At 39.7% G+C, this 24,636-nt stretch overlaps 2 protein-coding genes across 3 annotated transcripts in view; both read right to left on the bottom strand.

Moving 5' to 3' along the window:
- LOC111825342 (40S ribosomal protein S10-1-like) overlaps window positions 1-1,717 on the bottom strand; it is a 32,339-nt gene extending 30,622 nt beyond the window's left edge. Inside the window, exon 1 of the mRNA XM_023751474.1 lies at window positions 1,564-1,717. Coding sequence (XP_023607242.1) covers window positions 1,564-1,717 — 154 coding nt within the window. The remainder of the gene's footprint in view (window positions 1-1,563) is intronic.
- Window positions 1,718-13,001: 11,284 nt separating this feature from the next.
- The window catches only part of HEATR5A (HEAT repeat containing 5A), a 71,952-nt gene continuing 60,317 nt past the window's right edge, over window positions 13,002-24,636 (bottom strand). For both annotated transcript variants that reach the window (XM_006085847.3, XM_014453329.2), the window contains 4 exons: window positions 22,842-23,066; window positions 17,742-17,896; window positions 15,050-15,263; window positions 13,002-14,483 (listed from right to left, as the gene is read on the bottom strand). In XM_006085847.3, the coding sequence (XP_006085909.1) occupies window positions 14,176-14,483; window positions 15,050-15,263; window positions 17,742-17,896; window positions 22,842-23,066 (902 nt within the window). In that variant the 3' untranslated portion in view covers window positions 13,002-14,175. The remainder of the gene's footprint in view (window positions 14,484-15,049; window positions 15,264-17,741; window positions 17,897-22,841; window positions 23,067-24,636) is intronic.

The following is a 24,636-nucleotide window of genomic DNA, read 5'->3' as shown; positions in this document are numbered from 1 at the left end:
CTCCTGGTGGTCAGTGTGTGTCATAGCAACTGGTCGGACAGACAGACACTTAGCCTTTTATGTCTATACTAGAGGCCTGGTGCATGAAATTCATGCACTGGGGGGGGGGGGGCAGGCCCTCAGCCCGGCCTGCACCCTCTCGCAGTCCAAGACCCCTTAGGGGATGTCTGCCTGCTGGCTTAGGCACACTCCCTGCAGGCCTCATTAATTTCTTGCAGGGAGCAGGCCTAAGCTGGCAGGTGGACATCCCCCGAGAGGTCCTTAGCCCTGTTGCAGAGGTGGAAGAGGCTCCTACCACTGCTGCTGCGCTTGTCAGCGTTGAGCCTGGCTTCTGGCTGAATGGCGCTCCCCCTGTGGGCCCGGCTAAGCTGGCTAAGCTGTGCTCCCCGTGTAGGAGTACACCGACCATCCGGGGGAAGCTCCTGCATTGAGCATCTGCCCCCTAGTGGTCAGTGCATGTCATAATGACTGATTGGAGGGGCAGAGGGACACTTAGTATATTAGCCTTTTATTATATAAGATATATAATAAATCAACCAAACAATGGAACAACCAGTCGCTATGATGCGCACTGACCACCAGGGGGCAGATGCTCAACACAGGAGCTACTGAGCTGCAGTGACTTGGCAGCAGCAGTTCTCAGGTGACGCACCCCAAAACCAGAGAGGAGGGAGCCTGATTCCTCACGAGGCTGCGCGATTCCACCTTCAGCCGTGGATTATGTTGTTGCTGGGGCACTGTTGGCCTCGAATATGGTTTACTGCACACTTGCGTTTGCGTTCCACACCCTGTATAATAGCAGCTTTGCAGAATTCCCTCTTGCACTCTGGGACCCCTTGGGGGATGTTGGAGAGCCGGTTTTGGCACGATCCCCGCAGGCCAGGCCGAGGGACCCCACTTGCTTAGGGACCCCGCTCACTCCACAGATGCTGGGGAGGGACTGAGGAAAGTTGGCTCCAGGGTGTGTCCGGCCTATCTTGCCCAGTCCCGCCCCGCTGGCCACCTTCTAATTAATTTCCTTTCAATGTGCATGAATCTGTGCACTGGGTCACTAGTATATAGATAAATGAAAGTAAGGCAAGAGAACTCAAGTTTTTCTAGGTTCGTAATTATAAAGGTTTGAACAAACAGGTAAATAAACTTAACTACTTCAGGTCCAAATAAACTTAAACTAGATATATATATATATTGTGATCAGTGCGTGTCATAGTGACTGGTCGGAGCGGCAGAGGGACACTTAGCATATTAGCCATATTTATATATCTCTATCTATCTATCTATCTATCTATCTATCTATCTATCTATGGCTATAGTTTGATTCAACACAAAACAATCTCCTCTAACCTGAGTTGGCTAACCAAGTTCACAAGCATATCTGCCTTTACCCTGGAGTTTGGTTGTTGATCCAGCAATTCGCTAATAGGTGTCTCTGTTGGCTTCCGTTGGGTGAGTCTTGCAGGATGCTTGCCTCCAGACCTTTTATCTGGCCTTCTGGTCTGTGGCACAAGGTGGCAGGTACAATCTCAGGGGGAAGATGTTGAAAATCATGGAGATACTAGGTACCCTTGTTGGTAAGGTACCAGTAGAAGTTGTCTCCAGGCAAACTACTCCTCAGTAGCCTTGTGACTTGAGAGACCTTTATGACATGAAGGTTGGGTGCATTCTTGTCTGCCAGCTTGGGGTGCTTTGACATGTTGACATCCTTCTTGGCCACCATCACTCCCTCCTTAAAAAGGAGTTCATAAATGGCAATCTAGTTCTTTGTGGGCATCAAGATCATCTGGGTCCAGGGCTGGAAAGCCAAGATACCCTATTAAACCTACTCCTTTATAATAAAAATTCAGACAGTCTGCAGCTTAGGACCAGAGGAACTGCTTTCCATACAGGGCTATTCCCAGAGAATTCTTAAAAAGCTCAGTTTCTTGGAAAGGTTGAGGCACTTGGGAGGAAGAATTCCTTTCTTGTATATACCTCTAAAGAAGAATAACAAAATCTTTTTAAAAGTCTTATTTCATTTATGCTTATCCCTACAAATGGAAAGGACATAATGACCAACCAGGTCAATCATTTTTACTTAATTGCTAAACTTTACCTTCGTATTGACCAATTGCTGCAACTTCCAAAGGCCGGCAGAGATATTTTTAGTCTGCCAGCGGAAACAGGAATTTATAAGACGTTTAGAACAAATCATGAACTCACCGCACCTACAAACTCCCCATCTTACAGGGGAAATACATGGGGAGGGATTTGTGCACCTTCTCAGCTGAATGTCCCCAGCACACTGTGGTGCCCGCTGATGTCTCCTGAGCAGGAGAGCATGGACATTTGGGTAGAGCACCAAGGCCTAACCATGAGTTTGATAATCCTGATGCACCCCCAGGACCAAATCAGGCTTTGATTGGACCTATTTGGTCCAATATGATCCTTTGTCAGAAATTCCTTATCTCATAGGATTTAGAGATGTTAAAAGCTCTCTTTTTACCCTTCCTCCAGCTTCAGAGAAAGTTAACGAACTCAAAGGCCAGGGGACAGGGCAGGTAGCCGAAATTGTAAAATAATGAGAACTTGGGCCACCCACCAAGGTGAACAAAGCAAACCAGCACACATCTTTTAATTTCTTCATCGTCCATTAGGTAACATATAATACTCTTCTTCAACTGAAAGAATTTAAAGTCACATGCCTAGGGCCTTCTTATATATCCGGTCTCTCCCAAGTTGACCATGCATCACCAAAAATATCTTGTGTAGATATTCATGCTACTAGATTTTGGTTATGTGTAAACAAGAATTGTTATTGGAGTCATAATTAGTCTCCAGATAATTGACTCATGAACTTGTGGCTAAAAGTTTCCTTTGTTAACATAGCCTTAGATTCCACTGAAGTAGAGTTCACAGAAAGGGGAGAGGAGCAAATTGGTTGGGAAATTACTCTTTGGCACATACTTCTTAAACCAGTTGAGCTTGATTTCATTGTATTTTTGATTGGTCAAGGGAGGGTAAGAGACTTTACATAACTGTTGTTTTAATTTGCTGAGTTAGACAAGTTCCTTGCTTTGTTACTTAGTTCCTTAAATCGTTTTTGTAAATCTAGCTCTTTTGACTTTCTCCGTGAATATTCATTCAGTAATTATTTGGGGCTATATTTTGGATCCAGCTGTTTAAGAAGAATGACTGAGAAGGAAATTGGGGCAAATTTATTCTATGAGGTGAGATCAAAATAGGAGTTGATCTTAAGCCTACAGCCAAAATGAAGTCAGGCTCACAGAAAAAATGTACAAGGTGATTATGAAGTTTGCTTCTAAATTAAATATAAATCTGTGGCAAGCTGCATCTCATTTCAGTCAGCTGAGGGCCAGCTGGCAGCCTCTGTAGTCCCTTGCAGTGTGGTAAAGCCACTCAAGACCTTGAGTTCAGCTGTCTTCCCTCTTTTTTTTTTTTTGTCTTCCCTCTTGATTCAAGTCATCCAAGGACCCTATTCTTGAAAGTTATGAAAATAGGACAACAGATTCAGTTGTCAACACTAGCAGTGGCAATCACTTGCTGTTTTTTTGTTGTTATTTACTTATTTATCTTTAAAGCCTTTACTAGAAAGTTGATTTTATATTAGCTCATGCTGGATTAAGTCAATATCTGAGGATGCTAAAAGCCTTACTGCCAAGCCAGTTTTGAATACAGTCTAAACTGGAAACAGAGGAGCCTTCATTGGAATGACAGCCAAGAAGCTAGTCAGTTGTAGATGTAGCTTAAAAGGTCATTGGCTCACTTGCAAGAATACTGACAGCCTCAACATTTGCTAGAAATTCCTCTCATTAGTCAATTGTTTTCGAATTTCTTTCCACTGGGAAACCCAAGAATGCCTCTTGCCTGAGTGTACCATTCTCAGCTGATCTCTCTTGCCGAGATGTTAGGAATGGTGCCTGGCAACATCCCCTGTGAATCACAGGTCAGGAGGCAGGGAGCCTTCCAAGCTCTCTGCCTATACTGCCACCACCCTGTCTCTCTGTGACTCAGCCCACACTCTCAAAAGGGCGTAAACAACATACCTTGAGAAAAGTACATGAGGCTTAGACCCAGAAGAATCAGAACCAGAAAAGATCTCATCTGGGGGGCCCCTGGCAAGGCACAACAGGCGTTCTTAAAAATATTGTCAACTGAACCCAGGGCTTAGGCAGAGCCACGCCCTGGGGGCGGTCCTAGCCCAAAGGCAAGCAGGTCAACCAGTCTGACCTTTCCAGCCCAGGTGCTAGGGGGTGGATCTCATTATGTCGCCAGGAACTCAAGGCCCACACAGATGTGATGTAACTTCCTGGTATTTGGGTATAAATTAAAGACATGGTTCCGGTGCTGAGCCCCCTGTCTGTCCCTCCATCAGAGGGCAGAAGCCCACCCGGTCCCAGCTTCTCCTTTTATTTCTGTGTCTTGTCTCTTTATTTCATTTCTCAATCCCCAGCACCTCTACTCAAAGAACCGGTTCATTTCTCTTTCCGTGCTGGACGCGGAAAAGAGAGACCTCCCGCGATAATCTCAAATAGCCTGTCCAAGAGGGGAACTAACCATCCTGGCTTACCTGGTACTAAGAAGTATAGACCTTTCGGTGCTAAACTTGCAATCTTAGGCAAACTGGGATACTAGGTCACACTATTCTCAACTGCTTTGCAGAGAAGAAACTGAGGCCCAGGAAGCTGACTCGCCCAAGCTAACAACATTAGTCAGTTAGACTCCAGATCCATTGGCACTGGAGTCCAGTGCTCTTTCTATGCTGGTACTTCCTTGTTCCCTCCGTGTACTGCATGTAATAGGTGTTTGGGATTCTACTGTGGTTGTTTTTCGTGTTCAAGGGAAGTGCTTTTCACAGATATGATCATTCCTAATTAGCAATGATCTCACGCAAGTTCATCATGAATGAATGGTGAAATCAAATCTCTACTTCTAGACTGAACAAAACAGAGTCATGAGAGGGAGGGAGGCTTGACGAGCAATAATTGTACAAAGATGAAGAGACCTATGTGTACAGGTTGGCTGAGCAACACTGAAGCAGGGGACACATAGGAAACCACTATGGAGTGTAAATACAAAACAGAAGGATGTATTATTTCCCTTATTAAAAAGAGAAGTATCATTCCTCTGACAAAGGTAACCACACACACACACACACACACACACACACACACACACACACAGTAATGACCATGTGATGAAAATTTATATCACTTGATATTCAGGGCTATATATTTTTCAAGGACTCCAAAATAACACAGCAGTGTTATTTGTTCGAGGTCTGAGATTTGCCCCGTTTTTCTTGCCAATGTTCTCTCCTGGATATATTTTTTTAAAATTTCTTTATTGATTAAGGTATAACATAGGTGTCCTTATCCCTCCATTGCCTCTTCCCCCACTCATGCCCTCACCCCTCTGGTGTCTGTGTCCATTGGTTAGGCTTATATGCAGGCATACAAGTCCTTTGGTTGATCTCTCCTCCTTACCCCCACCCTCCCCTACCTTCCCTCTGAGGTTTGAGCATCTGATTGATGCTTCTCTGTCTCTGGATCTGTTTTTGTTTATCAGTTTGTTGTTCATTATATTCCATAAATGAGTGAGATTATGTGATATTTATCTTTCTCTGACTGGCTTATTTCACTTAGCATAATGCTCTCCAGTTCCATTCCCCTGGATATATTTTTTTAATTTTTTATTGATTAAGTTATTACATATGTGTCCTTATCCCCACATTACCCCCCCCCCTCCACTCATGCTCTCACCCCCCTGTTTGGATATTTTTTAATACACTACCATAAATTATTAGGGATCATTAATCTGTTGTACCTAGACCTTTATGATCACTTATCTAAACACTGCTATAGTCTCACCTGCAAGAGACACTGGTGTTTTCCATATGAGGGAACAGAGACTAGCTGAGGATTAAGACTGGAGAAATGACTATTGGAACCAAGGGTCCAGGAACATTTTTTTACTGTAGACTTCTTCACCAGCTTACTTGTGGGGTAGTGCTTGGCACTTTGATTTCTTTTATCTGGGATAGAGCCCAAGGAAGTAGTACATGGAAAGGGAGCAACATAAACAAAATAGAAGTGACTAAGGTGTTTTGACACTCATTAAGAAGGGTGGTACTTTCAAAATGGGAGCCAGGTACCTACTTTTCTATTCCACCACACCTTTTCCTGCTGGTGACCAGAGACAGAGCTACCTCTTCTTCTGACTAATCCCTAAAAACGTAGGTGAACAGAGGCTGAGCTGACCTACTTTGTAAATACCTGCTATAGAGTTAACCAGCAAACTTCCTGAAGGCAGTGGTCATGCTCACACAGCTGCTCTGCTTTAGGCTGGGGGCCAGACTGGGAGCTGACCTTAGGATAGTGCTTCTTAAGGAATGGCATGTGACCATCCATCAGAAGCAAGGGCGATAGGAAACAAGTGCAGATTAAAAATGCAGATTATTAGACCTTACCCTAGACATTGTGAATCAGATTTTTTTCTTTCAAAATAAGCGTTTAAATGTAGAATAGTTTGTTTTGGATTTACAGAAAAGTTGTGAAGAAAATGCAGTATACCAATTTTGTTTATACATTCATCAATTGATGAACAAGTACTTGGGTTGTTCCCATTTTTTTGGCTATTATCGGTAATTATGTTATAAATATTCATATACAAGTTTTTGTGCAAAAATTTTTAAATCTTTACCCAAGGACATGCTCATTGATTAGAGAGAGAGAGAGAGAGAGAGAGAGAGAGAGAGAGAAGTGGATCGGTTGCCTCCTGTACACACCCCGACTGGGTATCAAACCCCACAACCTTTCAATGTATGGGATGAAGCTTCAACCAACTGAGCCGCTCAGCCCGGGCCTTCTTTTTTTCCTTATTTCTTTTCTTTAAAAAGTAATTTTTAGAAAGAGAGGAAGGGAGAGAGAAATATCAATTTGTTCCACTTATTTATGTATTCATTGGTTAACTCTATTTTTTAAAAATATTTTTAAAATTTGAGTTTTAGAGAGAGAGGAAAAGAGAAGGTGAGAGAGAAACATCTATGTGAGAGCAAATATTCATCGGCTGTCTTCTTCATGCCCTCTTGGGGACCAAGCCCAAAACCTGGGCATGTGCCCCCCGAGGAATCAAACTGGTGACCTCTCGGTACATGTGATGATGCCCAACCAACGGAGCCACACCGGGCTCCACAAAACTTTTAATACATTGGGAAACTAGAATGATCACATTAACAATGAAAAAAGCCCTGGTCGGTGTGGCTCAGTTGGTTGAGTGCTGTCCCATGCACTGAGAGGTCACCAGTTGGATTCCCAGTCAGGGCAGATGTCAGAATTGCTGGCTGGATCCCCAGTGTGGTGCGTGCAGGAGGCAGCCCATCAATGATTCTCTCTCACCATTGATATTTCATCTTTCCTTCTCCCTTCCTCTCTGAAATCAATAAAAAATATATTTAAAAAGAAAAGAAAAAAAGGCATTTGTAATAAAAAATGTAGCAAATGGCAGAGTAACAATACCTCTGACTAGTGAATAGGAAGTGGCCTAGTATAACCACTTCTCCTTTGATAATGACTCACAATAGGTCTGTTGACTGCTGAAACAAAAACATTTCCATCATTTAGAAAAATCTATTTTTAGAAAGCTTTTGTGTTTAAAAAATGGCCAAGATGATGGGTTTCTAGTAATTGACACTACTAGGGAGAGAAAAGTATGGAAACACTAGTCACGCTGGCAATTCAGGGAGTAGTGAGCACTCCTTTGGCATTTGGTTATAAAATACAAATCCCAAAGCTTTGTTAATCAAGATCAGAAACAAGTAACAAACAGTGAATGTCCTGGTTTAAAGGCTTCATTGTTCAGCAGAACCTATTTTGGTTAGACATGCTTGTGTTTTTTTTTCTGAGACCACTTGCACTACCTCCATACATAACACTAACAAAAATCCTCTTGGCATAGTTTAAATTGCTTTTAAAAATATCACACTTGCCCTAGTTGGTTTGGCTCAGTGGATAGCAGCCATGGGCAAACTACGGCCCGAGGGCCGAATCCGGCCCATTTGAAATGAATAAAACTAAAAAAAAAAAAAAAGACCATACCCTTTTATGTAATGATGTTTACTTTGAATTTATATTAGTTCACACAAACACTCCATCCATGCTTTTGTTCCGGCCCTCCGGTCCAGTTTAAGAACCCATTGTGGCCCTCGAGTCAAAAAGTTTGCCCACCCCTGGGATAGAGCGTCGGCCTGTGGACTGAAGGGTCCCAGGTTCGATTCCGGTCAAGGGCACATGCCCAGGTTGCAGGCTTGATTCCCCACAGGGGGTGTGCAGGAGGCAGCCAAGCAATGATTCTCTCTCATCATTGATGTTTCTATCTCTCCCTCTCTCTCTGAAATCAATAAAAAGATATTAAAAAGAATCTCACTTGTTTTGTTCTTTCTTGGAATAGTATCCTATATAAAAAAAGCCTAATATGCAAATCGACCGAATGGCAGAACGACTAGTCACTATGATGCACACTGACCACCAGGGGCAGATGCTCAATGCAGGAACTGCCCCCAGCCTGCAGGCCCCAGGTCAGCCAAGGCAGGTGCCAGTGGGGGCCCCCCGATCAGCCCGCTGGTAGCTCCACAGAGGGAGGCGATTGGCAGTAGCAGTGGGGGGCGGGGCCGGCCAGTGGGCGCTGCCAGGCTGGCCAAGGCAGGTGCCAGCGGGGACCTCCCAATCACCCTGCTGGTCACCCCACAGATCGGCCCCGTTCGCCGGCCAGGCCTAGGGACCCCACCCGTACACGAATTTCGTGCACTGGGCCTCTAGTAGTTTATGAAGTAGTTGACTACATCTGGTGTGTGTGTGTACCTTTTGTTTTACCTTTAGGTACTTTTATCTGAAAAAAAAATTAAATGATTAAATTTTTATTCCATTAAGCAAAACATTATCAACATTAGTTTTTTATCAGCAACAATGACCTCTTATTTTCTTAAAAACATAGTTAGAATCATTTTAAAAATAAAATACATTGTCTATTTAAAGAATGATATGTGGATATGTATTAAGAATGGCCATCAAGTAAAGAGAAATTTTCCCAAGTAGTCTATGGAATAATCATTTTAAAATGCCCCAGATAGAACAGTGCAGGAGTCCTAACCAAACAGAAACACAATTAAAGGAAGCTAGCTCCTTTGAATTTAAAGACACTGGAATTGTATTTGTGGTCTGTACTGAATATATCCCAGCTCTATATCACAACACAAAATTTTCCATTTCCTCAAAGCTAAAAGCCCAGGTATCAGTTAAACAGATGGGCAGACAGAAGTCAACGGGGCACAACTCATTAACTGACAGTTGAATTGACAACTGATCATTGTCAGTTAGCTCCCAGTTGAGTAACTATATTGCTAGCAAACATGGAGATAAATTTCTCCTAATAAATTGATGTCTTGCAAGAGTTAAGAAGTTATTTGTAAAGAGGAAAGTGCATTTAATTGATGGAGAAATTGCAGTATGTGTCAGTAATAAATGTTATGTTAATGGACTTTGGAAAGATACATAGGCAGGCTGTTGAAGATGTAGGACTGTTGCCTTAATGTAGGGAAATGCAGTCATTAAACCACCAGAAATGATTCAACATTTTAACTTTAGGTTTTATGAGTATAGAATTTATTTCACCTTAGCCGTTGATAGAGCGTTGACCTGTGGACTGACGGGTCCTGGGTTCGATTCCATTCAAGGGCACGTACTTGGGTTGTAGGCTTGATCCCTGGTCCCGGCATGTACAGGAGGCAACCAATCAATGTATCTCTCCCACATCAATGTTTCTCTCACTCTGTCTCTCCCCTTCCCTTTCACTCTCTCTGAAAATCAATGGAAAATATCCTCGGGTGAGGATTAACAACAACAAAAATAATTTATTTCACATATTGTCAGTTCTGTATTAATATTTTCATAGTTTATTAGCTTGAGGGCTGAATTTCTTCTCTCGTAATACAAACTAACATCATCATCATCATCATCATCATAATAAAACCACCAGGGAATTCTTTAGGATATGAAATATGGGGAACTTTTCAGAATCAATGTTATGAAGACTCTTGGGTTATGCACTTAGTATGCATTTATCCCATCAAGTAAATACTATTCTGATCGCCTGTACCATAAAGTCCATTTTTGAAACTTCAGTTTTCTTCTCTGGGCTCCCATAACACTAGGCTTATACATCTTTACAACATTTATCGGGATCTGTTTAAGTGTTCCCTTGAAATTGAAGGTGAGTAGTGAAAGAAGAGAAAATCTGTATCTTGATAGAGTCAGGACTGCCACAGAACTTTTTCTGTCTTCAGTATGGACCCTGGGTTCAAATTTCAGCTATCAGGCCTTAATTTTCTTATCAGTAAGGACATATTTACTAATACAATGTTTATTAAATATGTTGTATTGACACATTTTTTAAAAGGCTATAGAATAGACCCTAACTCAAAGTTCCTCATTCCATGGCATTGGACATATTTTTTCGTAACTATTGACATTCATATGGAAACTTTAACCCAAATAATTCAGGACACCATGTCACTAAATGATGAGTAGAAATATTGTTTATTTTAAAATATATATTTTATTGATTTCAGAGAGGAAGGGAGAGGGAGAGATAGAAACATCGATGATGAGAGACTATCATTGATCGGCTACTTCCTGCACACCCCACACTAGGGATCGAGCCTGCAACCCGGGCATGTGCCCTGATTGGGAATTGAACCTTGACCTTCTGGTTTATAGGTCGATGCTCACCACTGAGCCATGCCAGCTGGGCTTGAAATCTTAATGTTTAAAAACTGACTTTAGCCGAAACCGGTTTGGCTCAGTGGATAGAGCGTTGGCCTGCGGACTGAAAGGTCCCAGGTTCGATTCCGGTCAAGGGCATGTACCTGGGTTGCGGGCACATCCCCGGTGGGGGATGTGCAGGAGGCAGCTGATCGATGTTTCTCTCTCATTGATGTTTCTAACTCTCTATCCCTCTCCCTTCCTCTCTGTAAAAAATCAATAAAATATATTTAAAAAAAATAAAAACAAAAAAATAAAAACTGACTTTAAAAAACCCACAAATTCAACTGAATATATTTTAAAGATCTTACTGGCTTTATTTAACAATTCATGAAGTCAGGCAGCGTACTATCTGGCAGATAGAAAGGAGCTCTGAGGAGCTACACAAAATGAAAGACTTTCATAGGCAAAAGGAAGTGGGAACAAGAAAGTTGCACTAGTGAAAAGCAGATTGGTTGTGGGAAGGTCACTTTCTTTTAGGGGTTGGAAGGGGTCTATCAGGCTGATTACCTCATGATGCTGATTAGATGATTTATGATTGACTGGTTGAAGATTCCATTTCTGGGAGAGGCCAAAACTGTAATTAAGTTCCAGTATGGTGACATGGGACTTAGCATGAGTGACACTGTTGGAGCCTGTTGTCTTGTTTTTAGCTGAACAAACTAAATAATACAATTAAAAGATTTCTATTAGGACTATAGGGCAATATAGTCCTTAATGCCATTTGTAAGTTTCCCACCACAGGAAAACTTGCAGGACACCAAGAATCAGACCACATCAGGAATTCAAACTGTCCTAAAAACACCTGATTGCACATCTGAATTCCATCTGCATTACAAGCTCACCAGCTCAGCTCCCAGACCCAATGATGATAAGAACTCCCCACCAGTGACTGCATATATGAAACTCCAATTCCTGGGGGCTGCCATCATCGACCCAATATCCCTTTGGCTCGGTGCTGTGCAGCTCTTCCCTTTGGGTATCCCATCCCCCACCCCCTTTCCTTAAATAAATTCAATTTCTCTTTATCCACCGTCTGAGATGGCTATTTAGTCTGCCCGCATACCACCATGATAACCTTTCAATACAAAATAACCCAAAGATGAAGTTAATAAATTATATACCAAGAATCCAGTCCAGCATTTGCCTTGGCAAAGGAATAAATTTCTGACCTCAAATCCATCCTATATCATTCCAATTCAAGTTATTAAGTACCTAGTTGACGCTACAGAGTAGTTATAGAAAACAAAACTCCCTTTGAGGAGGCACAGTCTAAGGCAGTGATGGCGAACCTATGACACACGTGTCAGAGGTGACACGCGAACTCATTTTTTGGTTGATTTTTCTTTGTTAAATGGCATTTAAATATATAAAATAAATATCAAAAATATAAATCTTTGTTTTACTATGGTTGCAAACATCAAAAAATTTCTATATGTGACACGGCACCAGAGTTAAGTTAGGGTTTTTCAAAATGCTGACACGCCGAGCTCAAAAGGTTCGCCACCACTGGTCTAAGGAGATATTAAAATGCAATGTGATGTTCCATGCACAGAAGAATGTATAAAGCATCACAGGAACAGATGAAGGAGCAGTTAAATTTGGTTGGTATAAGAGGAAGGAAAGAAGTTAAAGACGAGCCTGGCTGGCGTGGCTCAGTGGTTGAGCGTTGACCTATGAACCAGGATGTTATGGTTCAATCCCCGGTCTGGGCACATGCTGGGGTTGTGGGCTCGATCCCCAGTGGGAGCATGCAGGAGGCAGCCGATCAATGATTCTCTCTCATCATTGATGTTTGTCTTTCTCTCTCTCTCCCTTCCTCTCTGAAATCAATAAAAATATATTACCCCCACCCCAAAAAAAAGAAGTTAAAGGAGAGTTACCAAGGTGAGGAGACATGGTGATATTTAAACTAGGCCTAAAAGGTGTGGAAACCTGCCAGATAAAACAAAGGAAGGAAGGGCATTCAGGTGAAAGAAACAGTAAGAAGTATACTCTCAAATTCCTCAAGACAATTAGGAAAACAGAACCCAAACCATTGCAAAGAATGCTCCAAAGAAAGGGCTCCTCTGAGAAAAAAAGGCCAAGTTACAGAGAAGGGATATTATTTGCCCTGTAAAATTGATTTTCTGAAATCTGGGAGATTAACCAGCCATTTATGTGGGTAAATAATTTCAAATACAAGAATAAAGAAAATTAGCTTTATTTATGTAAATCAGAAAAATTGATTGTAGTGTTAGAGTTTGTCAAATGTTTTCACTCTGAACAATTTACAAGAGTATTTATATACAAACATAATAAAATAGAGTACATTACATTGCTTTTGCTTGACTCAAAGTGTTTTCTCAATTCTGAACATGCCCCATCACTTCGGTTTTTAATATTTAACAAGAAAGCGCTTTGTTTTGACATAGTGCTTGATTCAAAGTGTAACACTGAAGTGGAAAGAGAGTCAATGATCACCAACAGTTAAAAAATATTTTTCAACCAAGATGACTTTATCATTAGATTTTTTTCTATATTAAAATATGTTTCATGTTAAAAAAACATACTTGTATTCACTGATGATCTAAATTTATTGTACTAAATTTGACATTTATATAAACCATAGTTGATCTAAGTATAGATATGAATCTATATTAAACTCATTGGTATGAATGTTTGCCACAAATGCAAATGAACAAAATTGTTAGGAATAGAGGTAACAGAAAATCCATTTGAAACATTGAAGTGCAATGCCCTCTTTTATTTAAAATGAATAAAATTTCTATTTTCTGAACCCAATAAAAACAAAACCAAAAGATGATTGAAAACCTGATATTTATAGACATCAAATCTTAAGTCACACTGTAGGGCTGTAATTAATTTGTACTATTATATATTGAATAATTCTAAATCAAGCTTCCTAAGTAGTTTTCCAATAATTTATGTTGTTTGAGAAATCCAAGAAAGTTTAATACAATTGCTGAATAAGGCAGAATTTTAAGTTAAAATTGGGATATAACGTAAATGCAGATAATTTATGATAGAGTCCAACCTGTCATAATATTCAGTGTGTATGGACTGTCAGAAGAAATCCATTTCATTTTTAAAGCAGTGGATTGTTTAGTAAGGTCAGTTCTTTAGCACATTATTGAAATTCCTGGCAAGAATTCTGACAGAGCTGTGCAGCTTTATTAAATGGAAAAACAAAACCCCACAAAAAATGTTGTTTTGTGACTTTGAAAAGTCAGTTAAATTAAAACAATCAACTAGACCTCCAAGTGCACTTGTGTCTAAAATGTCACTTTTGTCCCCAAAGAGAAGGAAATAAAATAATCAACTACTATATTAAGGTGCTTATTAATAAAAAAAAGTAACATCAGAGGAAACTGGTCTTCAATTGGATGCTTGAATTCTTCCCAGGGTGCTTAGTATGTTTAGATGTTGGTGTCCCGACTTTGACACTTTCTTGATTGCCTTTTATAGCAGCCTCAAGGCGGGCTTTCAGGGATGGAGAAGAAGCCATTACACTTTTAAACACTGATGAATACTGAGGCCCAATTTGCATGAGATTTTGCAAAGCAAAGTCATGTAAATTTCTCATTATGGAAGTTGCTGATCCCAGAGCATTCTCATCCAAAAGGAAGGAAATGAGGATGGGTAGAAGACAAGCCACCAGCTGAGAGCCTGGAAAGTAAATAAGTGAAGTAAGCCCTACGTTCAGGAATATAAATGTTTATTACAAAAAGTTGTAAACATACTTGATCTGGACACTTTCTTCCCCACTTACGGGGAAAACAATGCTTCCCATCTCTTCTCCCAAATTAATACTACTTGGATTAACATAACACTGCCTTTCAATAAATATGAAAATATAATAGTGACTCTTACATTTTAAAAATTTATTCATTTAACAAATATGTGAATGTTTTACACTTTAACATTAAATTTCTGGCCCTAGCCAGCTTGGCTCAGTGGATAGAGCATCAGCCTGCGAACTGAAGGGTCCCAGGTTCGATTCCGGCCAAGGGCACATGCCTGGGTTGCAGGCTCAATCCCCAGTAGGGGGTGTGCAGAAGGCAGCCGATCAATGATTCTCTCTCATCATTGATGTTTCTCTCTCTCTCTCCTTCTCCCTTCCTCTCTGAAATCAATAAAGAAATATATTTAAAAAACAAAACAAAACAAAAAAACATTAAATTTCTGATTTTAGACAGATTCTGATTTAATATGAACTTCATGCTGACACTTACGATGTTGTTCTTCAGCAATGGTTACCAGTGCTTCCAACACCTTTATACCTTCTTGAAAGATCTGAAGCTCAGTGGTGTCTTCAGGATTTTTTTTGTCTATTTCCTGTAGTTTTTCCACAATAGAGGAGACTAAAGAGTAAATGTAAGGGTAGGAAACAGCTGGATTCGGATACTGAAAAATGGAAAGTAGGAGCTGGTAGGTCTTGATTTGTACCTAATCAAGTGAGAGACAAAAATAGTATGAACTGTAAATAAATTTACATTAAAATGTATATTTTAAAGTAAATTTTAAAAAGTTAATTAAAAAATTCCTAAAAAGGTATTTAAATTTATCTTTAATTTTGGAAGTCCAAATGGTAAAAGGTATTCAAACTTGCATGCTAACAAAGTGGCTGCAACACTTTGGACTGGGGACAGGCATGTGAATACGTACACTAGGATATGAACACTTGCTTTCCCTGTTGTATCCTTTTTTTATATATATATATTTTATTGAGTTTTTACAGAGAGGAAGGGAGAGGGATAGAGAGTCAGAAACATCGATGAGTGAGAAACAACGATCAGCTGCCTCCTGCATACCCCCTACTGGAGATGTGCCCGCAACCAAGGTACATGCCCTTGACCGGAATCGAACCCGGGACCCTTCAGTCCGCAGGCTGACGCTCTATCCACTGAACAAAACCGGCTAGGGCCCCTGTTGTATCCTTTATTCAATATATTGTAATGGTTAATTTTTCTTCTTTTCTGTAGTTTCCATTTCCCCCTCATATGCCCTTCTATAATCTCATACCAAAATTAAACTAAAACACACAAACTTGAAAAATATTTTGGAGATTTCAGAAAATGTCTTAAAAAATCACATATATTTAAATTCAAATGTCATGGTCTTAAGGAACCATGTCTAGACCATATTAATTATGTGTCATCACATATCAGAGCCATCATTTTGAGACAGCTAACTAAAGCTCCTGCAAGGCTGTAGGCAACAAAAAGAACAGAAGAAAAGGAGATGACTATACATCAAATACAGCAGGTGCTCAAATAATGTCATTTGTTGTAACATTGATGAGATACTTTAGGAACTTAACTCTTGTTTACTATTAGCCTATGGTAAAATGGTTTCTTTATACAGCATTTTTCTTAAAGCCACAGAACCTATCAACAATGTTAAATGAGGACTTACTGCATGTAAGTCATCCTTTATTCAATAAATTGTGGTGGTCTTTGGACGATTAAATTTTTCTGAGAGAAAATCTGGTTCCTATACTTTAGGAGTCGAAATAGTTGTGACCTAACTGGTTTGGCTCAGTGGAGAGAGTGTCAGCCTGCAGACAGAAAGGTCCTGGGTTCGATTCCAGTCAAGGGCACATGCCCGGACTGCAGGTTTGATCCCCAGTAGGGGGTATGCCGGAGGTAGCCGATCAATGATTCTCTCTCATCATTGATGTTTCTCTCTCTCCATCTCCCTTCCTCTCTGAAATCAATAAAAATATGTTAAAAAAAAAAGAAATAGTTGTAATCATCTGCTACAAACTTATTTTGTAGCACATAAAGGACTAGGAAATTAATTCAGCAAATGAAGGGACCATAAAGCAATGGGATCAACTTGTGTGTACTGTTTTTGGAGTGGGTCCCATTATTTCATGATCATACACTAAAGCAGTGATGGTGAACCTATGACACGCGTGTCAGAGGTGACACGTAAACTCATTTTTTTGGTTGATTTTTCTTTGTTAAATGGCATTTAAATATATAAAATAAATATCAAAAATATAAATCTTTGTTTTACTATGGTTGCAAACATCAAAAAATTTCTATATGTGACACGGAACTAGAGTTAAGTTAGGGTTTTTCAAAATGCTGACATGCCGAGCTCAAAAGGTTCGCCATCACTGCACTAAAGGTATGTACTGGAGCCCTGGCTGGGTAGCTCAGTTGGTTAGAGCATTGTCCTGATGTGCAAGTTTGCAGGTTCGATCTCTGGTCAAGGCACACACAAGAAGCAACAAATGAATGCATAAATATGTGGAACAACAAATCAGTGTTTCTCTCTTCCTCTCTCTCTCTCAAACCAATAATAAATAAACAAACAAATAAATAAAGGCATGTGCTGAAGCCTTTCTTTTTTTTCTACAAAAAGAAAATCCACTATAATAATACCAAATGTCCCTTGAAAAAGAGTTAGAAATATGTCAATTTTAAGATGCCCCTATTTCAAATTTAGTTTTTGTTGATTTTTTAAAAACATGCTTTTATTGATTTTTAGAGAGAGAGGAAGGGAAAGAGGTAGAAAGATAGAAATATAGATGCGAGAGAAATATCACCGAGCGGCTGACTCTTGCATGCCCCTTACTGGGGATCAAGCCCACAACTCATGCCCAGACCCAGAATCGAGCTGGTGACCGCTTGGTTCTTGGGTCGATGCTTAAACACTGAGCCACATTGGCCAGGCAGTTTTTTGTTGATTTAAAAAAAAAAATCTTTATCTTTTTCCAGTTATGCTCTATCCTCAGGGCCAACGAATAAGACTATTTTTATTTGGTGTTTTTACCCCAAGAATATGTCACCCCAAACCTATATATAAAAATTTTAGTCTGATACTTCTTGTTAGAGTCAACAAAAATCAAAGAAAAATTTTGCAAAAGCCTAAATATATTCCTATCACAAACATCTCTCTGCTAAAGACACTTACCATAGCATCTTTAATCTCAAGAGTAACTTTAAATTTCTCAATACAGCGCTTTTGAAGGCATGGGATGATAGTTACTTCTGGACTGGTAGACAAAATAAATACTGTGATAGCAGTAAGCAGACTGACTTCATCAAGTTCTTGGTGTGTTCCATCTACTAAAGAGAAAATGATATATGAGAAACAGATCCTAATATTTCTATATTTACTGTCCGTGTGAAGCTATCTCTAGTTTGGTAGTAACAATTTCTTTTGTTCCAGTTATAGACGGTAAACACTGATTGACTTTAAAACTCCTGGCAAATGTTTCAGGCTTTAAAATGTGCATTATAAGTATTCTAGAATCAAGAATTACCAAAGCAATGATAATCTTCACAGGTAAGGACATCAGTAAATACATATATTTACTAGGAATACACATTTACTAGTTGTGTGACCTTGGATATCTAACCCTGTCTTCAGCTTTCTTATCTGTAAAATGGGAGTAAGAAAAGGACTTACATTTATAAGGTTAAATGAGTTAATCTATGTAAAGCATTAAAATAGCACATTGTACATAATACTCAATGTGTGTTATCCATTTTATTACTATCTTTATTGTAGAGCAATACAGAAATGCTTTGACAATTTTTTTTCTTTGTTAAGTTTAAAGTATTCATATATTGATAATACATGTGTCAAGTGAAAATCCTTTAGCACTTTGCTACATATACCATTTCTTAACAGTAGAGAAAAAACTTGAAAATTCCTGCATAGGCCACTGTGGGAGGCTAAAAAGTAGTAATTGTCCTTCTACCTTCTAAATTCTTCTGGCTGGGCTAATAACCAAATTAACAGAGACAGATTAACAGGAGAAAATAAAATCTTAATACATATGCACAGGGAATTCACATTAAGCATGAAAATTCCAAATACAGAGACAAAACTGGGTATATATGACATTTTGGACAAAGGAGAAAATGAGGGGATGAGATCTTAGATTTCAAAAGTGAGAATGAGCCATTTACAGGTAATTTGTTTCTTAATAACCAACTTGAAAATCAATACCCTAAAAAGCAGAACTTTTGGTCCCCTTCACCACCAATTACTTAAAGGAATTTTCTATTAGATGTAATTCATTCCCCAAAGTCAAAGTCTCATTAAATAATTTTAATTAACCTGCTAAATATTGAATATTGAAAAATCAATATTATTTGAAAAGGAGAGCCAAATTCAACTCATTAACTTGCATAAGAATGGACTGCTACCCTCCCTCCAGCCCCCGTCCCCCCTTCCCCCTGGATTGCTACTTTTGAAAACATCATAGAGTGCATTTACCCAAACCTAGATGGTAGAGCCTTCTACACACCTGGGTTAGATGGAATAGCCTATTGCTCCTAGGCTACAAACCTGTACAACATGCAACGGTGCTGAATACTGTAAGCAACTGTAACACAATGGTAAATATTTATGTATCTAAATTTAGAAAAGTTACAGAAAAATTCGGTATAAAAGATAGTGTGTGTGTGTATGTGTGTATCAGGGGGAGGATTATTGAGGGAGGCACCTTCAGAGGGAGAGAAGTCAGGAGGAGGGAGGGAGGAAGGGAGAGAGCGAAGGAAGAGAAGGGGAGAGAGGAAGAGCAGAGATCAAAGAGATAAAACTTGAGAGGAGATACAATAAAAGGGAGAGGAATGGGGCTGGGAGGAAAGATAATGAGGAAACGGAGGAAAAGGAAGTGAGTTTGTAAGAGGAACAGGAATGGGAGGAAAGAGAGACAAAGATAAATGGAAGGAAGGGAAGTGAGTCTGTGAGTGCAGGGGCAAGCAGGGGTGGGTGTGGTGGCTGTCCCTTGCCCCAGGCCACTCCTCCTGATCTCTGGCCAACTTCTGGCTCCAGCCTCTGGTGGACAGCATCCTGAGCCAGTCTCCTCCTCATTTATTTAATGAAACCACCCAGAACTCACAGTCAATTCAACATCATAGACTGGTCCAGCCTTTTCTTATAACGTTGCAAAAAAAAGTTTTTCTTATAATCAATTATAATCTTATGGGACCACCACTGTATATGCGGTCTGTCAATGATGGAAATGTGGTTATGCAGTGCATGACTACATTCCCATTCTTTTTTCTTTTCCAATTACAGCCCCCTCTCTTTTATTTAGGATAGATGCAAGGTTCCCTTAGCATTCGCCCCAAGGAGAGGCCCAAGCGGTAAGGAAGTGGGGCCTCCTGCTAACAGCCAGAGGGAAACTGAAGCCTCTTGCCATCAGCCTTGACTGAGTCAATGAGTCATTCTGAAGTGGATGCTCTAGTTGCAGTCCTGCCAACATCTTAACAGCAACCTCCTAAGAGACCCTGAGCCAGAAATTCCCAGCTATGCTGCTCTGAATTCCTGACCCATAACTATCAGATAATGTTTAAGCCAATAATTTGTTATGTAGCAAATGGTTTTCCTGTCATGATCAGCTGCTTCTTTAATTTCTCTCAGTAGCCAACCTAAATCCTCCAGTTCCTAACCTCATTCCCTGATACACAACAAAACACATCTTTTTGTATGTGATGAAAGAGGCATGCTCACAATCACTGTCAACATAAAAATTTGGACATAGTGTTTTGGTCCTTTTCTTTTTTCCTTTGCTCTCATTGGTAGAGGTTAAGTCTTTAAAATTCAGTTAATGTTATTTCCTGCCTAGATAGGGGCATGTTTCCCTCCCTAAAACTTCCAGCTCCAACCTCATCTCTACCTTCTTCTTCCTGTCAAGAGGAGCCTATACTTTGAACCTCCCCCTTCCTCACCTCTTTTTTTGTACCTCAACACTGTATTTTACACTTCTGACCACTTTCGCTTTCTTTTTGCTTGTGACTGCATTCTCTTCTGAATCTCCTCCCATCTTGCTCTGTAAACTAAAGTTGGGTGATCTCAACCATCCAATAGGTTGCACCAATAACTGCTTAATACAGGTAGTCTACAATCACCTCTAGTGCAGACTACTTTCTTGAACTCCAGACTCTATATATTCTGTTCCACTTGACTATCCTACAGGCAATTCACACTTAACTTCAGTATATTCCCCTGAAAATGCTCACCATGGTATTTCTGTTCATGGTACTGAGTGCTCTACTCACTCTACCCTTCAACTCCTAAACCAAACTATCAGTAAATTCTGTTAGTAGAGCCTTAGTATTTTAGTTTTCAGTATTCTATTCCTCTTTATCCTTATTGCTACTATCTCATCTCCAACAATCTTGCTCTCTTTTCTATACTGCTGCCAGAATGATTCTTTAGAAATGCAAATCACTTTACTCTCCTTAAAACCCTAATTTCACATGCATATTAAAAGCAATACCACTGAGATCATGCCAAGTCTTCCATCCTTTGGCCCTAAATACCATTCAATGCATATCTTTTTCTACTAATTCATCATTCACCACCTTCTTACTCTTCCCCCCCAAACCCACATTCTCTCATTTCTCTATCTGCTGTCCCCAAATGTACTTACTTACATTGTTTCCAGGTGTTTGATCAAAATTTTGTGCCTGGAATCCCTACCTATAATGTCTCTAATCCTTTAAGAAATGGATTCTTCTGAGAAGCCTTCTGTGGCAGATACGGAGGTGTACCCCTTAGTTGGAAAAGGTGCTGCCCAGCCACTCCTTCAGAGTTGGCCTTAGCTACTGAGTTGCCCTGACTGCAATCACATCCTTCCTGGGCCATCCACATCTGGGGATCAAGGCCAGGCCATTTCTGTCCTATGTGGGACACTCTGATGGGCAATCTCTAGAGCTCTCAGGTTCATTGCACTTTTGAGGGCCTGCACTGTAGTGTGACTTCATTTGCCCCAAATTGCTTTTCCCTATTCCTTTCACATATTTGGTTCCTTAATAAAGCCCCTTTTCCCCAAACTCCATCCTAGAATGAGCTTCCAGAGAACCCTACCTGTGACACTCTGCCTCATTTACTCAGAGCTGATTACTCTAATTTTTGCCAGTTAATCTCTTTCTTTTTAGTGTACTAGAAATCGAGCGATTATTAAGACATTACTGTCACCTTCAAGGAGAACTTATGTTATTAATTATACCCTGCAGTAATTTACAGGTACTAGATTTCCAACTCTAGGTACAAAATAGGAGGTGAATAAATGCTGAATTCAACTGAAACCTTTTCATCATATGAAATAGAATATAGTGAACTGTGACGTTTATCCTTACTAGAATAAGAAAAGTGGAAATAATTTGTAATTTGTCTAAAGACTTCTTACAATCACTATAACATATGCTGAAAATGAACATAATAATAAGAGCAAACAAATGAACATAACAAGAGCAAACAAATTTTAATGGACATTGAACATAATACTAGCTATCATTTATTGATATATGCCAGGTAATAAGCGAGATGCTTCTCATATATTATGTTACTGCCTTAACATTTCCTGCAACTTAATATCCTTATTTTGTTAATGAGAAATCTAAGGCTCAGAGAAGTTGGGTAACTTGGCTAGTTAGTTAGCTATTAAGTGCTAAGGTGAGTATATGAACCAGATTGGTCTTTTTCTTTTATATAGTTTTACTGACTCCAGAGAGTGGAAGAAAGAGGGAGAGAGATAGAAACATCAATGAGAGATAATCAGCGATCCACTGCCTCCTGCACATCCCCTATTGGGGATTGAGCCCACAATCTGGGTATGTGCCCTAACTGGGAAATGAACGGTGACTTCTTGGTTCATAGGTCAATGCTCAACCACTGAGTCACACTGGCTGGGCAGATTGGTCTTATTTATAATTCGTAGGTAGCTTATGCACTTTTCAGTATACTATGCATGTAAAAAGTTCTGTCAGCTAGTCATAGATCATACTGTATTTTGAAATTAACACAATATTACACTTGAAGGTCTCTCGTGTCAACTTACCATACAGGCTGCCATTCATTTACTTGTATTACAGGTTAAAGATACTAAAATGAGAACACAGATGTTTCTATCCACTTACGTTCTCTAACCATGTTGTGTAATAAATATGGTCTCTTTCAGGTGAGACTACCAAACATAATCAAGTCAACAGCTTCTCAAAAAATGGTCCCTCTTGATTTTTAAAACAAGAGCTTCCAAAAAACTTTAATTACCTGGATCCCAATAGTCAAGAATTGTTGTTAAAGCACTGCGGAGAAGGTCAGTCCAAGCAGCCTCGCTCTTCTCTGCTCTGGCCATGGGAGAAGATAATATTCCCTTCAGAGCCTGCAGGGAAGCTGCAGCTGTGGAAGATAGCTGGCCCCCAGGCAACTTCACAGCAGTTTCTCTCAGGACCCCAACTGTGAGGTACAGTATGGTAGGGAGAATTGAGATGCTTCCTGTAAGATACATTTCAAAAAAAATACTCTGTATTTCAGTCTATGTATATAGTTCCTAAAAAGAAATCATCAGTGATAAGGCAATGTCAAAGAGTTCTTGCTTTTAAGATTATTTTTCATAAAGAACTATAACTTTTAAGATAATTTAAATAACCTTTAGATTTTAAAGATTGAATCAGCCCAGCTGGCGTGGCTCAGTGGTTGAGCAGCAACCTACGAACCAGGAGGTCACGGTTCGATTCCCAGTCAGGCACATGCCTGGGTTATGGGCTCGATGCCTGGTGTGGGGTGTGCAGGAGGATGCTGACCAATTATTCTTGCTCATCACTGATGTTTCTATCTCTCTCTCCCTCTCCCTTCCTTTCTAAAATCAATAAAAATAAATTAAAAGAAAGACTGGATTCTACAGTAGGTCCTCGGGTTACATCGGAGATCCGTTCCTATGGCGTGACGTAATGCGATTTTCACACCACGAAATGATGTACGTCGAGTCCAATGTAACCCGAGGACTGTCTGTATTTTGGTTATAATTGAAAATGTTATTTAAATTGTATCACAGTATCTTTTGCAGTCTTATTTTGTTTTACTTGGAAATTGGCAAATGTCGAATTTATTTTCATTTGTTTTTTATTGTGGTAAAATATACATAATATAAAACTTACCACTTTAATCATTTTAAAGTGTACAATGTGGCAGCATTAAGTATATTCACAATGCTGCAAAACCATTGGCACTGCCCATCTGACTTCATTTTAAACTTTTTTCAAGGAATTTGTAGCAATCCACTCAGCACAAAATATTAAAGTTTTAACGGCTACTAAAGGAGTTAAAAAGTCAATTACGTTTAAAATGAAAGAGACTAAAGCTAAAATGGTCAATTTTCCCAGATGCTACTCAACAAAACTTGTATAGTGTATTTTTACCCCTTGTCCTCTGCTAGTCACTTTTTATGCCACTCTTGGTGTGGCAGAAAGGAAGTGTGTGAGAACAAGGAATATAGGTTTTAATTCAAACTGAAATTTAAAGTCACTTTAAAAATAAGGTAGCACATAAGTTGGTCAAGACACATTTAAGCAGAAATATGCTTACCAATTGAAAAGTATTAAGTGCTGAGTACCTATTATGTGCTAGATTTCCCAGAGGATAAAAAAATTTCATTGGAAATAAGACATATGGAGTTGAACTTCAAAGAAATGCAAAATTTTAAGAAGAGAAGGGACGGGATCATATAACACCATGGACAATAGCAAAGTACAGGGATGAGCATAAAGCCTCCTGGGTTTAAAATTCTCCCAGAAGGAATGAAGAGGAGGCAGTGACTCAGCAGAGCCCTATGGAGAGCCTTAAAATGCTGTACTAAAAGAATGGAGTTGATTCCAAATAGAAGTGGATATGATGACAAACTTCTGTCATTACTGAGGTAGGGGAAGTCCATTGGATATTGTATACAAAAAGAAAAAAAAAGCCCAAGAGTGAGTAACTGCCACTGACAGATTTAAAATACTGTCAACCATAAAAAAACGTATCTGCAGTACATGCTGTCTATTTACACCCTTTTAGTAAAACAAAT

This window comes from Myotis lucifugus, unplaced genomic scaffold (genome assembly GCF_000147115.1).
Source record: "Myotis lucifugus unplaced genomic scaffold, Myoluc2.0 scaffold_22, whole genome shotgun sequence".
Taxonomy (NCBI): Eukaryota; Metazoa; Chordata; class Mammalia; order Chiroptera; family Vespertilionidae; genus Myotis; species Myotis lucifugus.
This window is presented reverse-complemented; position numbering and strand designations above follow the sequence as displayed.